The following is an 18,483-nucleotide window of genomic DNA, read 5'->3' as shown; positions in this document are numbered from 1 at the left end:
ATGCCCTGTTTTTCATCTGTGAAATGTTGGAAGGTATGAGGGCTTTTCTCAGCACTGAATCTCTCTCTCTTTGTCTTTCTCTGTGTGTGTTTGCATAAGAGAGAGAAAGAAAGAGGGGGGAAGAGATAGGGAGGAAGAGAATGCTGTGTGTAACATTTCTTTGGGGTATCAGTGAATATTTCAGAAACAATTACAGAAGTTTGAACAATGTGAAGCTTTATATAAACTTCTTTTTTAAAAAAAATCCAGCAATATTATTGCATAGTTTATAATGAACCCAGTATTAAGACAAATCATCCTGCAAAGCACCACTGCAGGACCTACTTGCAATAAGTAATCCTGCTGCTCAGTAGTTATAGAGGCAACCTCAAAGCCCTAAATAAAAATGCTAAATGAACACAAACACAATGCAAATCCCAGCATATGGAGTTTACTCCTCTGTTACCTCCTAAATGCATACCTAATATTACCAAGTCAAGGTGGCAAGGACCTAATTCTTATCTGTAAAAAAACCAGCCCTCTCTCCTCCTGCTCTCTCTCTCTCTCACACTCTCTTTCTCTCCCTCCAAACTGGATCCACTTCCTGGGCCAAAGCAACAACTCATAGAGGTTATATGCATGCCAAGAACACACCATTCTTGGCATGCATGTAACCCCTATGAGTTGTTGGACAGTTCCCTGTCAATGTAAGGCTCTGGCTGAAAGTAATTTTCCACTCTTGGTATGAAGTCTATAGGCTTCTACAGCGTACTCAGCCTCTTGCCAGCAGATAGACACAGTCCATTGCTGTGTATCATGTCAGGTGCTTGACAGCCCTTCTTTTTCCTTTGCAGTCACAGGTAGCAGTGTCCACTGGAGAGTAATGTTGTGGAAAAAATTTTCAGTTCAATCTCCATGGCCTCTAATTAAAAGTTAAGACCCTGTCAGGTTTGCAAAACAAACTAGCGCTGCTGCAAATGAGATGCAGAGAAGGAGACAACTTCTGCGTCATTAATAATCCTAAAAAGGGGAATTTTGTCAGATATAGGTTTTTTTTTATCCCTGTCAAAATACCTTCTTCTGCATAAAGCTTATAAATGTTATTTAACAATATACCATTGAAATTTGCATTTGAACTAATGGAGAATCATTAATAGGAGGGAGTGATGCTTGTAATGCAAGTTACAATGGAGCAAGCTGTTCATTCGTTCTTCTTCGGGTTTTTTGAGATTAGCCTTTCTAGTGGGAGGATTATTGGCTTAGCACTTTCTATCTTGTTAGTGGCAGGCTGGCCTTTCTGTTTCCAAGGAGCTTTTTTTACTTTAATCTGATTGGCAAGTGAATAAAATATGATGTTGATTTAAACTGGACTAGTTACTTCCCTTCAGTTTTTAAATACACTATTTTTTTGTTGAGGAGAGGAAGAAGTCCAATTAGCTCAGGTTCTTTCTGTGTGCTGTGGCAATAATCTTCAGGTTACTACAACAGGCTGGACTGGCCCATGCCACTGTGCTGCCTGAGGCAAAAGAAAAGGTATTCCCTTCACCATGCCATGTATATGACATAGCTAGGCTGACACATCAACATAGCTTTGTCCACCACACCTAGGAGCAACAAGACAGTTTAGGGGAACAGGAAAAGTTCTGGTGGCTGCTCTCCTGCCCTCAGTAGCTACAACCTGTAGCTGCTGAATAGTTATCCTTGACAATAAGATAGATAAATTGGGGCTTAGATGCCCAATCCCAGCCCCTTAAAATACCTACATGTGCCTCAGCCTAACCAAAATCTCCCCTCCTTTTATATTATGAATATTTATATTTCTAACCTCACATATTAATTAGTATCACATACCCAATTATCCACAGTGATATTTTTTGTGATGATGAGGGTTGAATTTTAACTAATTGCAGCTGTTTTATTATAGTGTCAGAATGGGTATAGTGGTTTGAACATTGGAATAGGATTCTGAGAGACTAGGGGCTCGAATGTATGCTCATCCATCAAAAAACCTCGAGGTGACCTTGGGCAAGTCACACCCTCACAGCCTCAGAAGAAGGCAATGACAAACCTCCTCTTATAGGGTCACCATAAGTGTGAATTAACTTGATGCTGGACAAAAACAACAAAACTGTCTGTTTTTTCTGTGCACGGTGTTGAGAAATTTTGTGGCAAAATTCTATCAATAAATTGTTCACACTATAAGGCTCCCATATGGGATTTCCTCCCGTCAATCTAGCACTACTCTTTTGTTCAAGAACATGTTGTATTTAAATATATTTGTATCTAGCCCCAGTTCAATATATCAGATGTGCTCTAAATGGTATGTAGTGCTGCCATGCAAGTAGGATTTATAGTGAAGGAGGGCTGTTTCCCTCTTTTGAAGTGAAATGGGAGAGGCCCTTGTTGCTGATTTTTTTCGGTGGTGACGAACAGAGTTGGGCAAAATGCAGCTTTCCAAATGCTGTTAAACTGGAGCTCTCAGCAGCCCCAGACAGAATATGTAAGGAAAGCTAGCCACTGCAGTCAGACAATATCCATAGAGTACCATTCTGTCCACTTCTGGTGATTCATGAAGCTAACACCACCTATTGGTCTCTACATCACTATATATCAGCACTATCCCAAGCTCTCATGCTATCTGAGGCAGAAGGGGAAATACCACTCCACGGCCACCCTTTGACACCTCTCCCATTGCCACATTGCACCCATGTCCTCTATCTCATTCTCAAAGCAAGATTGAAAGAAGACTCTATAGAGAGCAATGTCAGCTACAGAAAGAAGCTGATATTACTCCCTATAGAACTGGTAAGGCCCCAAAGCCTGGAGCAGGATGTCTGATGTGCCATCCTGTGCATATTGTCTTGCCATGAGGACAGAAAAAGGCATTTGGGATCTGGCCAGCTCTGGGTGCTTGTGCATTGGCCATAAAAGAATCTAGAGCAGTGGCGGAAGCCTCTTGGGGTATGTATTTATAAGTATATGCATGTATGTGCTGATGATCTGCCACCTTTCGTGCTTTAATATCTAAGGCTGGTGCCTAACTATGGCTAACAGAAGAGGCACCCCTGACGTGTACAGCTATTCAGAATGTATGGTTGCATGTCTTTCTAGACAAGGGATTTACTTGTGGAAGGGGCATCCCTCATTCTTTAAACTGTTATGCCAAAAGCAAATGAAAACAGTTTGGGAGAAAAGGGAGTTATTTCATTGTTTTGACGTGACACCCTCAGCTGCTTTGCTAGCTATGGATATTCTAAATCTCTCTCATGAAATATTTAACCAGATTGTAAAATGAGGCTTAAGGAAAAGAAAAACAATGCATGAGAGAGTTGTGATGGAAGAAAAACAAATCTGTACTGTGATCAGATTTACAATTCGCATGTATGCTTCATCTCGGGATAGAAGGAAATGATGTGACACTGATTTACAAGATGTTGGAAATGCTAAGATCCAGTTGCCTCTATACACCTGCTGTTTGGGTCGGGATTTTGACTGTGACCTTGACTAAACCAGTCTCCCGCACAATATGTGAAGTAAGTGACATCTAAATACAATCTATGGATAATCTCCTTCTCCTCTTTAAACTCCCCTCTCACCCTTTTGTCTGGATTGTCACTACTGATTGTTGAGCTATTTATTACGTTAATGTAGTTACCAAGAGTGTAATCTGCAATAGTCTTTTTCGTAACTGTTCAGGCTCATTGGGGTGGATAGCTTGTGGTTGTTGTAATGCCCATCAGACCTAGCCAGCATAACTCATGAGAAGGGATGGAAGGAGTTGCAGTGAAGAATGTCTAGAGGACAAATCAACTACATGATTTCAGCACTCTTTGAAACAACCCTGTAAAGGAGGACAGAATTATTATTTTGTGGAGCTGACGGCTTTCATGGCTGGCATTCATAGTTTTTTGTGGGTATTTTTGGGCTATGAGGACATGTTCTAAAAGAATTTTTTCCTGATGTTTCACCAGCAGCTGTGGCTTGCATCTTCAGAGAATGCTGGCATGGAAGAGAGTTGTTTTAGGGTATATATACTGTTGGTTGAGGGGAAGTAGTTTGAATTTTAATCTTTGTGTGGTTCTGTTGTTGAATGGCAAGGTCTCAGAGTGTCTATTTAATTAACAATCCATTGTATGCAACTCCAGGTAGAACTAGAAAAAAACTCCAACTGAAACTCTAGGAAGCTGTTACAACTCAGCACAGACAGAACAAGGCAGCCTCCTATGTTTCTTTCAGCAGACAAGCTTGTGTGTATACTCCAGTTCTAGCGGAGTACAAAATTCAATATTGTGAGATGTCGAATGCTTTAAGAAGCAGAACAGATATCTAGCATTTAGCACTGCAAAGATAGCTCTAGACTTGTGTGAGTATTGGCTCCTTAAACCTACAGAGCTGGAGTGTAAGTCTGAATAGGAATTTCAGTGCTTGTGAATGGGATTTCTGCATGATGTGTATAGCTTGTCTCCACTGCTCAGCAAAACCAGAAGCAATAAATAAATAATGAAATAAATATGCCAGCTTTAGCATGTAAAATAGGAAATGTGTGAATATTCTCTGCCATTAGGTCCTGGCGAGCCTGACTCCTCAGGGTGTGGTGATCCTTCTGCTTAGGCAGAGAGTGTCCAATATCATTGCACTGAATGTAGGAATGTGCAAAGCTACACCTGCTGATGTTCCCTTTGCTCCTCTTCTGCAGATGACCACTCTAGTGTGGCATTAGGCTCTGAAGTTGGACACAGAGGATCATAAATTGAAGATGTTTCTGTTTTTTTAGCCATTTGAAGCCTTTTTCAATTATACAGACATTCAGAGGCTTTCAAAGATGTTGATGAAAATAATTTTCCTAGGGACTAGAAATGTGTGCTCTTTTAACAATGAAATATGCATATCCCCCAAGTCCAAATGATGCAGGCTACTCTCTGCAGAATTATATTATTGTTGTTCAATGGGACTTTGGTATCCACTGGGGTTTGGTTATCCCCCCCCCCCCCCAAGATAACAAAATCTGTAGATATGCAAGTCCCATTATATACAGTGGGGTAGTAAAATTGTGTCTCTTCTATAAAATGGCAAAATCAAGGTTTCCTTTTGGGGTTTATATATATATATATATATATACACACACACAAGCTGTGGATGGTTGAATCCATGGATGCAGAATCTGTGGATAATAGATAGTGACCTGACTGTCATGATTTCATAATACTAAATCAACTTCCCATGCAATAGCTTGGGCAAGAAATATTTGAAAGAATGTGTAGGGCTTCTCCCTGTTTCTTTAGCTACTTTAGTGCAGCTACTTTAGAGGAGTTATCAGGGCTGATACTACAGTGGCTAAAGAGGAAAGTCGTTGCTTCTATTCCCTAGAAATAATTGTCTACAATTAGCATCAGTGTATTATGTCTAAAATGGCCACAAGCACAAGGGTCCCTGAGGAAATAGCACCACAAAAAGGAAACCACATACAGTATCATATTTAATGATACAACTGGATGTGCAGTGAGCAGGCTTAACTCATATTAAACATTACCCATTTAGAATTTGGTACAGGGGAAAAAAAGAGAAGAGCAATTCCCTCCACGCCCCTAGAATTTATGACCCATGCTAAGAACATTTGTCAGAAGTTAGTAGATATCCAGCAGCTAGAAAAAGATGGGATTTCCCCTTGCTCAGTCATTAAGGCAGACTGATGAATGACAAAATATAATAGAATATGTTATCTTTCCCAACCCCAGGACAGGAAGAGGCTGATGAAGTAATTTAAATCTCATCATTTTGGTCTCTCTCTTTCTTTTCTCCAGTGAATGGCGAAGTGTAGATTTGCTTGACTTTCCTGAGGAGTGTTGCTAGTTTCCTCAGATCATTCCTTCATCCTTTGAAATTCCTTGGGCAATTCTCCCAACCAGAAACCACTAAATTTACTTCACCATTTTGACTGAGGTAAAAGCCAATGGCAACTCTAGTCTGAGGTTTTACCACTGCCATCATGCCATCTGCATGCCAAATTATCTTCCCTGTTCCCAGAGAGAAATCCAGTTCTGGAGAGTAGCAAAAGTTGGTGCAGCGTGACTAACAATCTGCACTACCGTATACACTTGACTATAAGTCGACCTTGTGTATAAATTGAGGGCAAGTTTTGGGGCCAAAATTATGGGTTTTGCTATGACCCATGGATAAGTCGAGGGTAAGACTTAGGGGCATATAGCAAAGGATCTAAAGGAGGAAGCAAAGCAAAACAATGTAATTGAACTTACAAAATTCCAGCCGACACAACTCTTTGTCCTTGCTCTTAAGGCTGGATGGATGACAGGATAAAGGGGATTGGTGCTTCCAGGACAGATTATACTCTTGCTTTTCATGGTTCCTTCTTATAAATAAGAATTACGATACAGTACTTACATTGTCTCATGGATAAGTTGACTCAGGGTTTTGGGGGTCAATTTTTGACCTACATTTCTAGACTTATACATGAGTATATACAATAATCTTTTCTGGGGTTTCAGGTAGAGCTGTTTTGAAACCCTCTGAGAAACACTATTATTCATATTGGAAATGGTTTTCCATCTTTCAAAAATTTGCCTGAGGAGGAGCTTTTTAATCCACACCACAAATTCTACATTAGCTAGAATTTGGTAGCAATCCTAGCCATATTTATTCCCTGTTCCTCAATCCATGAGTGTGTTTACTTCCCATTTTGCTGCAGCTAATGGGACGTTGCATCCCCACTGAGGAGATAATATATACATTGCGTCCTTCAGGTTTGAGATATTTGTCAAAATGGCAGTAGTGAGATAATGAATTATAAACAGGTAACACTGTTCTTCTGCTGAGGAGCTGACAGTTTCAAATCTTAGCTGAGGTGCTGCAATCTGATAAGACAACAACCCACTGGGAGTGGAGTGATTTTTGGATGTTACAGAGTGAGCACATGATTCTTATGGATTAAGCAAAACTGTTTTGAGAACCTGTATTCTCTGAATAAAATATCTAAAGCTCAGTTTTTACTGTTTCTTGGAAATGAGAGAGGGAGGGAAAGATAAGACAGTTCATTTTAATATATATATATATCCATTAGTAAAGACGATGGCTTTCACGGCCGGCATCCATAGTTTTTTGTGGGTTTTTTCAGGCTATGAGGCCATGCTCTAGAATACTTTATTCCTCAGTGAAGGACAGGAGAGACCCTCTCATAGCTGCAGGAGTTTACCACATACCGTGCAGCTGGAGACCACCAAATGAGTGTTCAAACATGAATCAAGAAACACAAGAGACACTGCAGACTAGGTCAGCCAGAAAGATCAGCAGTAGCAATACATTATAAACCATCCTGGGCATAAAATGCTGTTTGAAAACACTGAAATTCTGGACCATGCCAACAACTATAATGTACAGGAAAGCCACTGAAATTCATAAACACCTGGACAATTTCAACAGGAAAGAAAAAAACCCTTAAAGTAAACAAAGTTTGGCTACCGGTCCTGAAAAACACCAAAATCAAGACCCAGCAAATGCAAATGAAAACCAACAGACAATGGATCATTAGTTTAATAGACACCCTGAGGCTTTGCCATTCAAGAACAGAACAAAACACAGATTAAAATGCAAATCGCTTCATCTCAACCAACAGTATACAGTATCTATCCCACTCATTTCCATGCCAGCAATCTCTGAAGATGCCAGTCACAGCTGCTAGCGAAATGTCAGGAATAAACTCTTCTAGAACACAGCCTCATAGCCCAAAAAACCCACCCAAAAACTCCCATACCCTTCACCTCCAGAAACAAATGTTAATTGCATGTCATATACATGTCAGAAAGCCTCAGCAAATTACTTTTTTACATACAAGCCTGAAAAACCTTTTTGCTATATTCTTTCTAAGGGCTCAGTTGTACCAACATACATTTCCAATTTTTGCAGTTAATATGGAATGCTCAAGTTCCTTCATACAAACAAACAAAAACCAAAAATGATCTATGGGAGTTGAAAAATTCTTTTAAGAGTCCCAGAGCTCTTCCAGAAGTGAGATCATTTTGGGGGAAATAGCTTCTCAGGTTTTGGGGTGTTTCATAGGGATTGTAGTGATTTCTTGGATCTGAACTAGGGCTTTTCCAAAGGATTTTCTTTTTTAAAAAATGAAGTATAGTTTGGTGTCTTCCTATGATCTGAATAGTAAATTTTCTCCTCTCTGATTTTTTTTTAGAGTTATGATTAATGGACAAATTGCCATTTATCAATGCACTATAAAAAAAGAGATTAAGATAGACAAAAGGAAGAGCAAGGGATACATATTTTGTGCTTTTTAATTTTGTGGAATTGAACATAAACCCACTTGAGGCTGGGAATAAAATGTTTCAACTGGTGCTGGAAATTGCTAGAAAATAGTCCAGAACAATTGTCGAGTCATTTCTGACTTATAGTGTCTCTAAGGCAAACCTATCATGGGATTGTCTTGGCAAGATTTGATAGACGGTGTTTGGCTTTACTGAGAGCACCCAGTGGGTTTGCATGGCTGAGTGGAGATCCAAACCCTTGTCTCCAGAGTTTAAATCACTACACCATGCTGCCTTTCATTTGTGTGTGTGTTTGTGTGTGTGTAGTAAAAAACAAAACCCCAAACTACAGTTATAAATACCTCAGCCTCCCCACACATTTGTACCATCTGGGGGAATCCCTAGATTGTTATAAAAGTGCAGCCATCAAAATCGTGTCATTGCAAAGTTTTACAGTGCAAGCCTATATTTATTGTTGTGTGCCTTCAAGCTCTTTCTGACTTATGGCAACCCACATGGGAAGCTATCATAAGGTTTACTTGGCAAGATTTGCTCAAAATTTGTTTGCTGAAGTTAAGAGAGTGTGACTTGCCCAAGAACCCTAGTTTTGTGAGCTATTTGGACTTTTCTCTCAGAAAGCTTTGGTGTTACAATGAAGTACAAATCCCAGGATTCCATAGGATGGAGCCATGACAGTTAAAGTGGTGTCAGACTATATTAATTCTGCAGTGTGGGAGCAGCCCATACATTTTCATGTGACTATTGATGAGACCAATTTGAACATGGCATGGAAAACAATACTGGGGTCCTTTAAATCATGATGAGCCATAAAATAAAGTAAAAGCCTATAAAATGATAGCTAAACCATGACTGGAAAGTGAGTGTGCCCAAGATTATGTTTCTTGATCATAAAACTTGTTGCAGATAAATAGTACTCTTGCGAAGAAACTCCAGTTAGTCTTGGTGTTTAAGTGTGTTCATTTTGAAACTGTAGTACATGATCAATAATCTCATAGCATCAGAAGCTGTCATGCTTATCGATGATTTTGCATATTAAATAAAATGTTATGGTTGCAACAAAAACAGGATAGAGGCAATTCTCAGTGAACATCCCACTCTACCATTTTTGTTTTATTGACAAAGTCCTGGCCTGGCTTTACCTTGCAGCAAAGGTGTTAGGAGATCTGATTGAGCAATTCTTTTTCCTGTGACTGATGGGCACATATTCTGGCCTTTGTACTATTTTTTATTTGAAAGCAAAGGCTCTCTGATTTCTGTCTGGCCCTTCTCTTCCTGTCACCAATGCTGCCTTGGAGCATAAAACACAAGTCTAATCTTCTGCTCTAGAGACCAAGGATGCCTTAGTATTCAAAAACAGGAGTGATAGTTCCAAGACGAGAAGGAACAAATGAGTTCAGAAAAGGAAACAGCCCTTTGATCATATTTGGATGGTTATGACATGTACTCTGACATTTCTCACATGGAAACTGTCATGATTTCATAAGCTCCAAAGACCCCTGGATGTGCAGCATTCCTTAAGGCTATGCTCAGTGACTTGGGCATGGTGCAGAAATGGACAGTGTTTGGTATAAGGACAGTAGGTTCTTCTCTCATGAGATTTCCTGCCAAAATTGCAGGCATCAGTGAAAACGTCAGAACTGAGAATATACACATGTCTCCAGACAAACCTGAACTCACAGCTCACAGTGAGATCCACTTACAGTGGGTTTTGCATCTGTGCACACATACAGTCTCACATTATTCCACCCCAGCACCTTGAAACTAAACATCACATGGCCTTAGCTAGTGAGGCTGAAAATTAACCTTTTAAATAGAATTTCAAAAACTTTTGTGACATTTATCCGTGTGATAGTGGTCAAAAGCATCACTCCCTGTTCTTTTTGCCAACACACTGTCTGCATTCATACTAATATTTAAGTGCTCAGGAAATGTGATTTCTATTTCAAACATAGTTGAAATTAATCACAGTCTGTTCTAGATTGAATTAAACATCACACCATGATTAACTGAAAATAACAGTAGCTGCTTCAAATCTTGTGACCACAAAGAACAGAAGAGAAGAGAGACCAGGCTGATTCACATAATAAAGGTAAAGATTTTCTCTTGACATGAATATCTAGCAATGGTGTCCTCCAGATGGGGCAAATAATAATAATAATAATAATAATAATAATAATAATAATAATTTTATTTCTTACCTGCCTCTCCTCACAGCTCGAGGCAGGTTACAACATAGTTAAACACAATTATTACATAAAATACCCATATTAAGATGCATCTCTATGCAATGCTTATATTACAATATGTAGGACAATAATTAAATATAAAATTCATGTTTAAAATTCATGGTTAAAAAATGCCTAGATAGGCCTGCCGGAAGAGATAGGTCTTCAAATGTGTTTTATGTTCCAACAGCTGGTTTACTGGTGGATCTCTTCCGGATGGTCATTCCATTTTCTTTGGGTGGCCAATGAGAAGGTCCTCTGGGTAACAGCCATCAGTTGGGTTCTTGTAGGCTGCAGCAACTGCCCCCAGAGGACCTCAGTGTTCAGGGCATATTGTATGGGAGAAGGTGATCCTGTAGCTAACCTGGACCCAAATGTATCAGGAGATTGTGGTATTCGTTGCTGTACTTCTTGGAGATTTCAAAAATTTCTCTAGATGACATTTCTGTTGTCCTGAACTATTTTCTTATAGTTTCTGGCACCAGCTAGAACATTTTGTTCCTACCCTCAAATGGGTTTCTTTAATTCTGAGACATATCAGAACAACAACAAAAAGAAATGTTTGCTTTTTCTCTTTTAATTTTTTTGGAGGTACCATGGATGAGTGCACTTGTGAAATAATACTTTTGCTTTACAGCCCTTTTAACTCTTTTATAAAAAGTCAGAAAGGAGAAAACTTGACCTTCAAATTGTAGGTCCATCTCAGCAAACTACGCCCCAGTTGTTGTTTTTTTCAAAGCCCTAATACAAATCCAAGAAATTGCTAGGAACAGCCACATAAAAGAACAAATTGAATGGATGCTGAAGTGACAATAGCTAGCAAAACCTAACTAAATCCAAGGTTTTGCAAGAAATCACATTTTTTTTGGACTAAGCTCACTAAATTATAGTTTAATATTATGGTCAAACCATGCTAGTGGCTCTAATAAATGCCTGTAAATGATACAGGAACTCAAGAGTTTTGGCGCTTACTTTTGAACAATGCTGTACTTTCAGATCAGAACAAACTTTGGTCAATTTTGAATCATTTCCTAAAACTAATTTGGATCCTTCCTAAAACTGTGTTCATACAAGGAAGGAATCTGGGAAATCTAAAAAAACAATCTCTCATGGGTCATCACTATCTTAGAAACATTGTGCATGTGCATATTTGCCCCATCTTGCTACCTCCATCAGTTTGAGGCATTTAACTTCTGTGTGAGTTCTGTCACCTTCTTGTTCCTTTCTCCCTCTCTTTTAAAAGCCACAGTCTCTTTGAAGGAATGAGTCCCAGTGGATGGGGGATATTTGGTGTAGGATCAGCTGGAAAATGTACAGCTAATTTAGGCAGACTTTCTGTATTTCATTACATTCAGTAGTGGGTAAATCCAGTCTTACCATTAGATGAGTGCTTTAGTCAGCTGCAATTCCCAAATCCTTTGACATTAATTTCAGGCATTTAAGGTCCAGCACCAACCACTTCAAAGCACAAGAAAGGCTGAAATACCAGAAGATACAAACACCAAATGAACATGCTATTATATATATAGTTATTAAACTGTGCACATACTCTTTCAAATTCTTTTTAACTATGAGAACCATAAACTTTAAAAAAAGAATTCAAGAATTCTAACAAGAAAATCTTTCTTGTTACAAATCGAAGACTTGCTTCATTTCTCTCCATCTTTCTGGAAGCAATTTACTATCTTCCAGTTGTGTTGTTTTAATACTTTTTTTTGTACACCCAAGGTCCATGCACCATAATATAGAGGCTTCTAAGAATAAAACAACTCTCCACCTGCATAACCTTATGGAATTATGATTATCTTAATTGCTGACTGTAAACAACTTTATGTGGAATTAGAAAAAAATGTGTCTTCAAAACGTTTCTTCTGCTCTGCTCACTTTGGCCTGTTACAGACAGCCAAAATAAAGCTGCTTCGGGTCTCTTTGGAGGTATGCTGTTTAAATGATGCATGCATCCTAAGAATCCGGAAGCTGCACCAAAGCTGCACTCCAGTGCTTAGGAATGGAGTGTGGCTTTGGTGCGACCTCCGGACTCTTAGGACCCATGCATCATTTACATAGCATACCTCCAAAGAGACCCCAAGCAGCTTTATTTTGGCAGTCTGTAACAGGCCTTTGTTTCCCTCTGCCCTCCTCCCCAGATTAAAAAACAACAACATAGCTTCTTAATCCTAAGATATAAATATCGGCAGCTCCTTCATTTGCTTTTCATTGCCATCCTGATAGGAAAATTCCATTTTCCCATGCTTTCCCAAGCAAATCAGCTGAAGTTTCTTTCACCACATCTCAAGTTTGGCATGTAGTTCCTACATCTTTGGATAGAACATATAACGTTCCTTTGGATCTCATGTTCCAAATTGTTACCAAATTTAGCGTGCATAAAGCCCATGCTTTTTAGAAAAGTATCCTGCTTGGTAATAGCAGTTATTAAAAACAGACATTGCAAGGCAATCCTGCTAAATGTTCCCATGTAAATAAAGCCTGGTTATTAAAAAGCTTTTTCATTTTTTCTTATTTAATGTTCTTGACCAACAAATCTGGATTGCATACAACTTAATATAGCTGATGGCATCCTACCAAGGAACACAAAGAGAGGATTTCGGACTGCTTTGGAAGGGATGTGCATATAACTGCTGATTCTATGCACAGAAAGTCAAATCTACATTGCTGACTCACAGCATCAAACTGTGTGGGAATTCTCTTTTTCTTGTCTTCTGATAGGAAACATATAAGTCAGTTTCCAACATTCCTTTCCACTTGTACAATCAAAAAAACAATCCAGGTTGAGGAATTGCACAGTTAATTCTCGATGAACTTCCCCATCAAGGATCTACAGCTAAAAGGGTGAAATGCTAAAATTTCTGGCATAAGCCATTCTATACAACCACAAAAACAAAAACTCTACTGAAAAGAGGCAGATTCATATCCAGGTTTGTAATCTCTGCATCTCTTATATAAGTGTGTGTACATAACACACATTCCAGTAACAAATTTGTCTCACTCATACATGATGAGTGAGACAAATTTGTATAATTGTGACTTGGATAATCCACATTTGGATTTTCCACAAGGCATGATATAGATATTCACATGCTGGATCTAACACAATGGTTTAGATCTAATTTTCAAGTTTGTGCAAGTGGGTTGGTAGAAGTGGCTTTCTCCATCCTTTCTCCCTATGGCTGAACAAAGTGAGCTGTGTTACAGGATGGATAGCCCCCACTCCCAATCCTGAATGCATTATCAAGTAGCAGATGATTTAGATAATAGCCAGGCAGCACTTAGTTCCACTTACTATGCCAGTGTCTTTGTTTGTTGTTGTTATGTGCTTTCAAGTCAATTCTGACTTCTATCTTAGGTTTTCTTGGCAAGATTCATTCAGAAGTGACTTGTCATTGCCTTCCCCGAGTCACAGTAGTGGGTTTCTTATGCCTGGAGTCATGTTCCAACACTCAAATGGCCACACCATACTGGCTCTCTGCCAGGGTCTTTAGCTTTTGGTAAATGTGGCATGGCAAAACCGACAGAGTTATTCAGTGTGTGGCTCATTCTGTCCTTCATCACTTCCAGTCATTCTTCAGTGAATGCATGAAGCTGCCATTGATTTTGCCAATAACTAATGTTTTACAAGTTAGCATTTACTTCAAGATGTACCAGAAGGCACACTGAGGTATAAAAAGAATCATGATTTCTCTATAGGAAACACAGAACACTGGGTATCAAGTGTGTTTTTATGACTTAGTAACTCAAAAACCTGTATCAACCAAGGCAGAGCCAGGGGTACCACATGGGGCCCTTGACTTACATGGAATCTTGACTCTGAATGAATAGTTTAGACTAATAACTGAAAGGAGAGCATAAATATAGACATATGGAGACAAGTCTCTCCCAGTCAGTATATTTTAAAGCTGTACAAATCAAATTTCTTCCAAATTTAGTCCCCAGGCCAAGTGCCTAAATACGAATGAGAAAACATTTGTTCTATCTATCTTACTGATATGAAATAAAGTTGCTTAAAAGCCTTCACTGGGTCTATGATAATAAATATTAAGCTTTTATGTTTCTCATTCACCACCCCCAAATGTAATGATCATGGGAAATCTCATGCTGAATGAAGGCATGTCTGTCTCTTGCAATTAATTAAGGTGAGCTCAGTGGAATTTACAGTGCCTTATGGTCACCATAAGCTGGAAATGATTTGAAAGCACACAACAAAAGTGGAATTTATTCCTTGCTGCACAGGCTTGGAGCTTTTAAGGATAGATTACAAACCCGGGGAGGAGGGATATTCTTGTTCCAATAGTTAGACATTCACATTATTAAAATAACAAATTGTTTAACAATTCATGTAAAAATAAAATGCAAATCAAAATCCTTTAAATCATTTGATTTTGAAACATCAGACTCCACATACCTCTTCTTCAAAATGCAGAGCACATCATACTTGTTTCTGTTTATATTAGATTCTCACTTTTAAAGTGTACAGACTCTGGTGAATTGCTGGAAGGCAGTATGAGCCATAAATGTACACGTATGGAAAGACTTTAATCTTGTATATCCACAAAGAAGCACAATATAGCTGTATTAAAAATACAGCACACAGAGAGATGAATATGACAGTTTTATGTTCTTCCACATTGAATTTTTATGTGGCTGAAATGGAATATCTAGCTCCATTTAAACATAGTTTCATGTCTGGTTATGGAACAGGGACAGTTTTGGTTGCCTTGGTGGATGACCTGACCTACACTTGGAACTAGGCTGAGGTAGTGAGCCTCCATTGGGTCTGCTAGACCTCATCAGTTATGTATTTTTCTGGGCCATCTTGCTGAGATGGGATTTAAAGACACAATTTTACACTGGCTCCATTCCTTCCTGGAAGGGCAAACCCAAAAGTGGGTCTTGGAGAGTTCCATGCAACCTCTTGGCATTGATCTGTGGGGTCTCTTGGGGTTCTGTTTTGTCCCCCATGTTTTATAACATATACATATCATTTCTGAAAGAGATTGTTTGGAATTTTGGGTCTGTTGCCATGTTGTGGATGACACCCAGAAGCTGTCTTGGTTCTAAAAGGACTGTCCTCACCCTCATTCAGTAATGGACTGAATGAGGGTGAACAAGCTGAAACAATCCAGACAAGACAGAGGTTCTCCTAGTCAGATCAAGGCAGATCAAATCAGGGAATAAAAACAGAACCTGTGCTGGGTGGGATTACACACCCCTCAAAATGCAGGTTTTCATCTCAGGTGTTCCACTGGACTCAATCCTGAGCACAGAAGGCTTGGTGAAGCCCAGGAGTGCATCCAAACAGTTAAGACTTCTGTGCCAGTTGTATTCATTCCTTGAGATGTTGGATTTGGCCACGCCTTAGGTACATCCTGTTTGGATTACTACAACATGGTCTACATGGGTCTCCCTTGAGGTTTGCTTGGACATTTCAGGTGTCCCAAACTGCTGCAGCCAAATTGTTAACCAGATTGCATACAGGGAGTAAGCAAGTCCTGGCAACAGTTTCATTAGCAGCTAGGATATTTGTGGACACAAAATAAAGTGCTGGTTATGACTTACAAAGCCCTATAAGGCCCAGGTCCAGGTTATCTGAAGGGACAGATCACCCTATATGAGCTTGCCTGTGTCTTGAGCTCTTCTGTGGAGGCCATTCTCTCTGTCTCACCACATTCATAGGTGCATCAGGTGGAAACATGGAGGAGGGTTTGCTCTGTTGCTGCTCCTAGGCTCTAGAACTCCTTTGTCTGGCACCATCCCTGTTATCCTTTTGTAGACAATTAAAAACATGCTGTGGTGGGTTGAGCATTGGACTGTGATTCTAGAGCAGAGGTTCCCAACCTTTTTGACTCATAGAGCCCTTTTTAAGAATCAGTTTCTAGGCAGGACCCAATTTTCCTGGAGTGGCCACGGAGCACCTCAGAAGTACATGAAGAGCCCTAAGGATTGGGAACTGCTGCTCTAGAGACCGGGGCTCAATCCCTGCTTAGGCCCTGCATGACTTTGGGCAAGACATGCTCTCTCAGAGGAAGGCATGGAAGATTTGAACACATCTTGCCAAGAAAATCAGATGATAGGTTGACCTTAGGGTTGTGATAATTTGAGAATGACTTGAAGGCATGTAACAACAACAAAAAGTTTTTTGTTTCTATAGACCTTTCAAGGGCTGACAGGTGAGGAGATGATGCTTTTAACATGTTCTTTATACTGTTTAATGACTACTTTTCAATGGTTCTCTTTCATGGTTATGCTTAACTGTTTTTCATTTTATGAATATTTAAATTATGTCTTAAATTTTGGTAAGATGTATGATGTTTAGCTGTAACTTTTCTAAGCCACTTTGAGCCCCAGATTGGGAAAAAGCAGGGATATAAATAAATATAACAATATTTAATATTTAATAATAATAACATAATAACCACAAGCAGCAGCTCAGGTATTTTTGTCTCCACATTTTGGTAGGTACTTACAAAGAATATAACAAAATGCTATCTTTATTCATCTGCACTAGCCAAATCCAACAGGTTCCTAGAACAGAAAGGGTCATGCTGTACCTTTACTTCCATGTGGTTGTTGAAGCAGATTCTCTTAGAAGAAAGCCATAATTCAGTATCACAAACCTGAGTGAATACACAAGGATTCAATGCAAGTCTTTCAAGAGCTGACAACTCAGTAGCCTCCACCACTGCCTCTGTCAGTTTCACTTTCTCCCACCTTTGAATTTTGTAAATTTCAAGTATTTTCTGTCCTACTTAGGAAGACACTTGTGAATTTGATATGTCCTTACTTTTTAAAATTGAAGGCAGTTAAAGTCCCTTCTACCATCAATATAGTTCTTTCATATAGTTACTCCATATACTTAGAGAAGCTAGTTTTGACCTAGCTGAGTTCGTGTTTGACTGCTCCACAGGATAACCATCAACAATGTCCTAAAGGAAATTTACTGCTTGAGCTGCTGCTAAAAGATGGGGAGAATATTTCAAAACAGTTGCAAAATGGTTGGAAACCATGTTTCCCAAGTTTCAGGGAGCCTCAGAAAAGAGAATCTTGAAGTGATGAGAATTGTCCCAGCTCAGGACTTACTCTGCACACAATTTGCACACTTTCCCACACAGAAATATGTTTTATATGCAGAAAATGTTGTTTCATATTTGTTTGTTTTTCAACAAAGAAACACATGAGAACTTTGTAGAGAGTAAGTCCTGAAATGAAATCATCTTTGTAGTTTTTGAAGACTCTCACACTAGGAAGAAAACTGCTAAAATTACTCATTGCTTCTCTTAAGAATGAAATTGGCGTATACTTACATCCTTAATTTAGGCTACATTTGTGAGCAGCTTATTGTATTGTGGTGAGTCGGTCCTTTCATCCACCAAAAGCTTAGTTTTTTCTCAAGCTGCAAATCTGTCTCTAGGCTGCACTATTTTAGACCACACATTGAAGCTTTCATAACCAAATAATCATCCATGCCCTTCGCAAGCTTTCCCTGCACAAGACACCTTTTCTTGTTTTCCTTAATAGCATCATTTTCTGTATTCAGTCAGAATTTTATATGAGGAATACTCAGTCATGCAAGTAGTTTAGTCCAGACAGAGGTTTGCTACTTACTAAGAAATAGGTGTGAGACAGGAAGGATATTATGAGTAGGTAGTTAGCTTCTGGAACACTGAAGACCTTGTTGCTGGGTGATGTTATCAACAGAATGGAACAATGCTCTTTCTCTAAGGTGTGGAGTGAGGAGGGGGAGCAAAAGAGCAAGAAAAGGGATTTGAGAACTTTCTCTGGATTTGGACAGTGAAAGACAATTGGATCCAGGAGCCTGATGTGGATTGGGCCAGCTTCATATCCTTTAGGAAGGACACCATGGCAAGCTTTCTAATCAGTATATGAGCGGGATGCTTTCCAGACCCTAATTAACATCTTATTTTTGCAGCTCATTTTCAACTTTAAATGTTGGTCTAAAATCAATAGCGGCT

General features: G+C 39.2%; 1 protein-coding gene across 2 annotated transcripts in view; it reads right to left on the bottom strand.

Annotated features, from left to right (window-relative positions):
• Positions 1–18,483, bottom strand: part of LOC149318909 (ras-GEF domain-containing family member 1A-like) — a 301,950-nt gene that overhangs the window by 205,478 nt on the left and 77,989 nt on the right. For both annotated transcript variants that reach the window (XM_089510664.1, XM_089510666.1), the window contains exon 2: positions 11,873–11,972. Coding sequence is in view for 1 of the 2 variants with exons in the window: in XM_089510666.1 (XP_089366792.1) it covers positions 11,873–11,875 (3 nt within the window). In the remaining variant the exon portion in view is untranslated. The remainder of the gene's footprint in view (positions 1–11,872; positions 11,973–18,483) is intronic.

The sequence above is a fragment of the Sceloporus occidentalis genome, unplaced genomic scaffold (assembly GCF_023333645.1).
Source record: "Sceloporus occidentalis isolate IW3139 unplaced genomic scaffold, rSceOcc1.0.p SCAF_2, whole genome shotgun sequence".
In the NCBI taxonomy this organism is placed as follows: Eukaryota; Metazoa; Chordata; class Lepidosauria; order Squamata; family Phrynosomatidae; genus Sceloporus; species Sceloporus occidentalis.
Note: the sequence above shows the minus strand (reverse complement) of the source record. Positions and strands in the feature narration are given on the sequence as shown.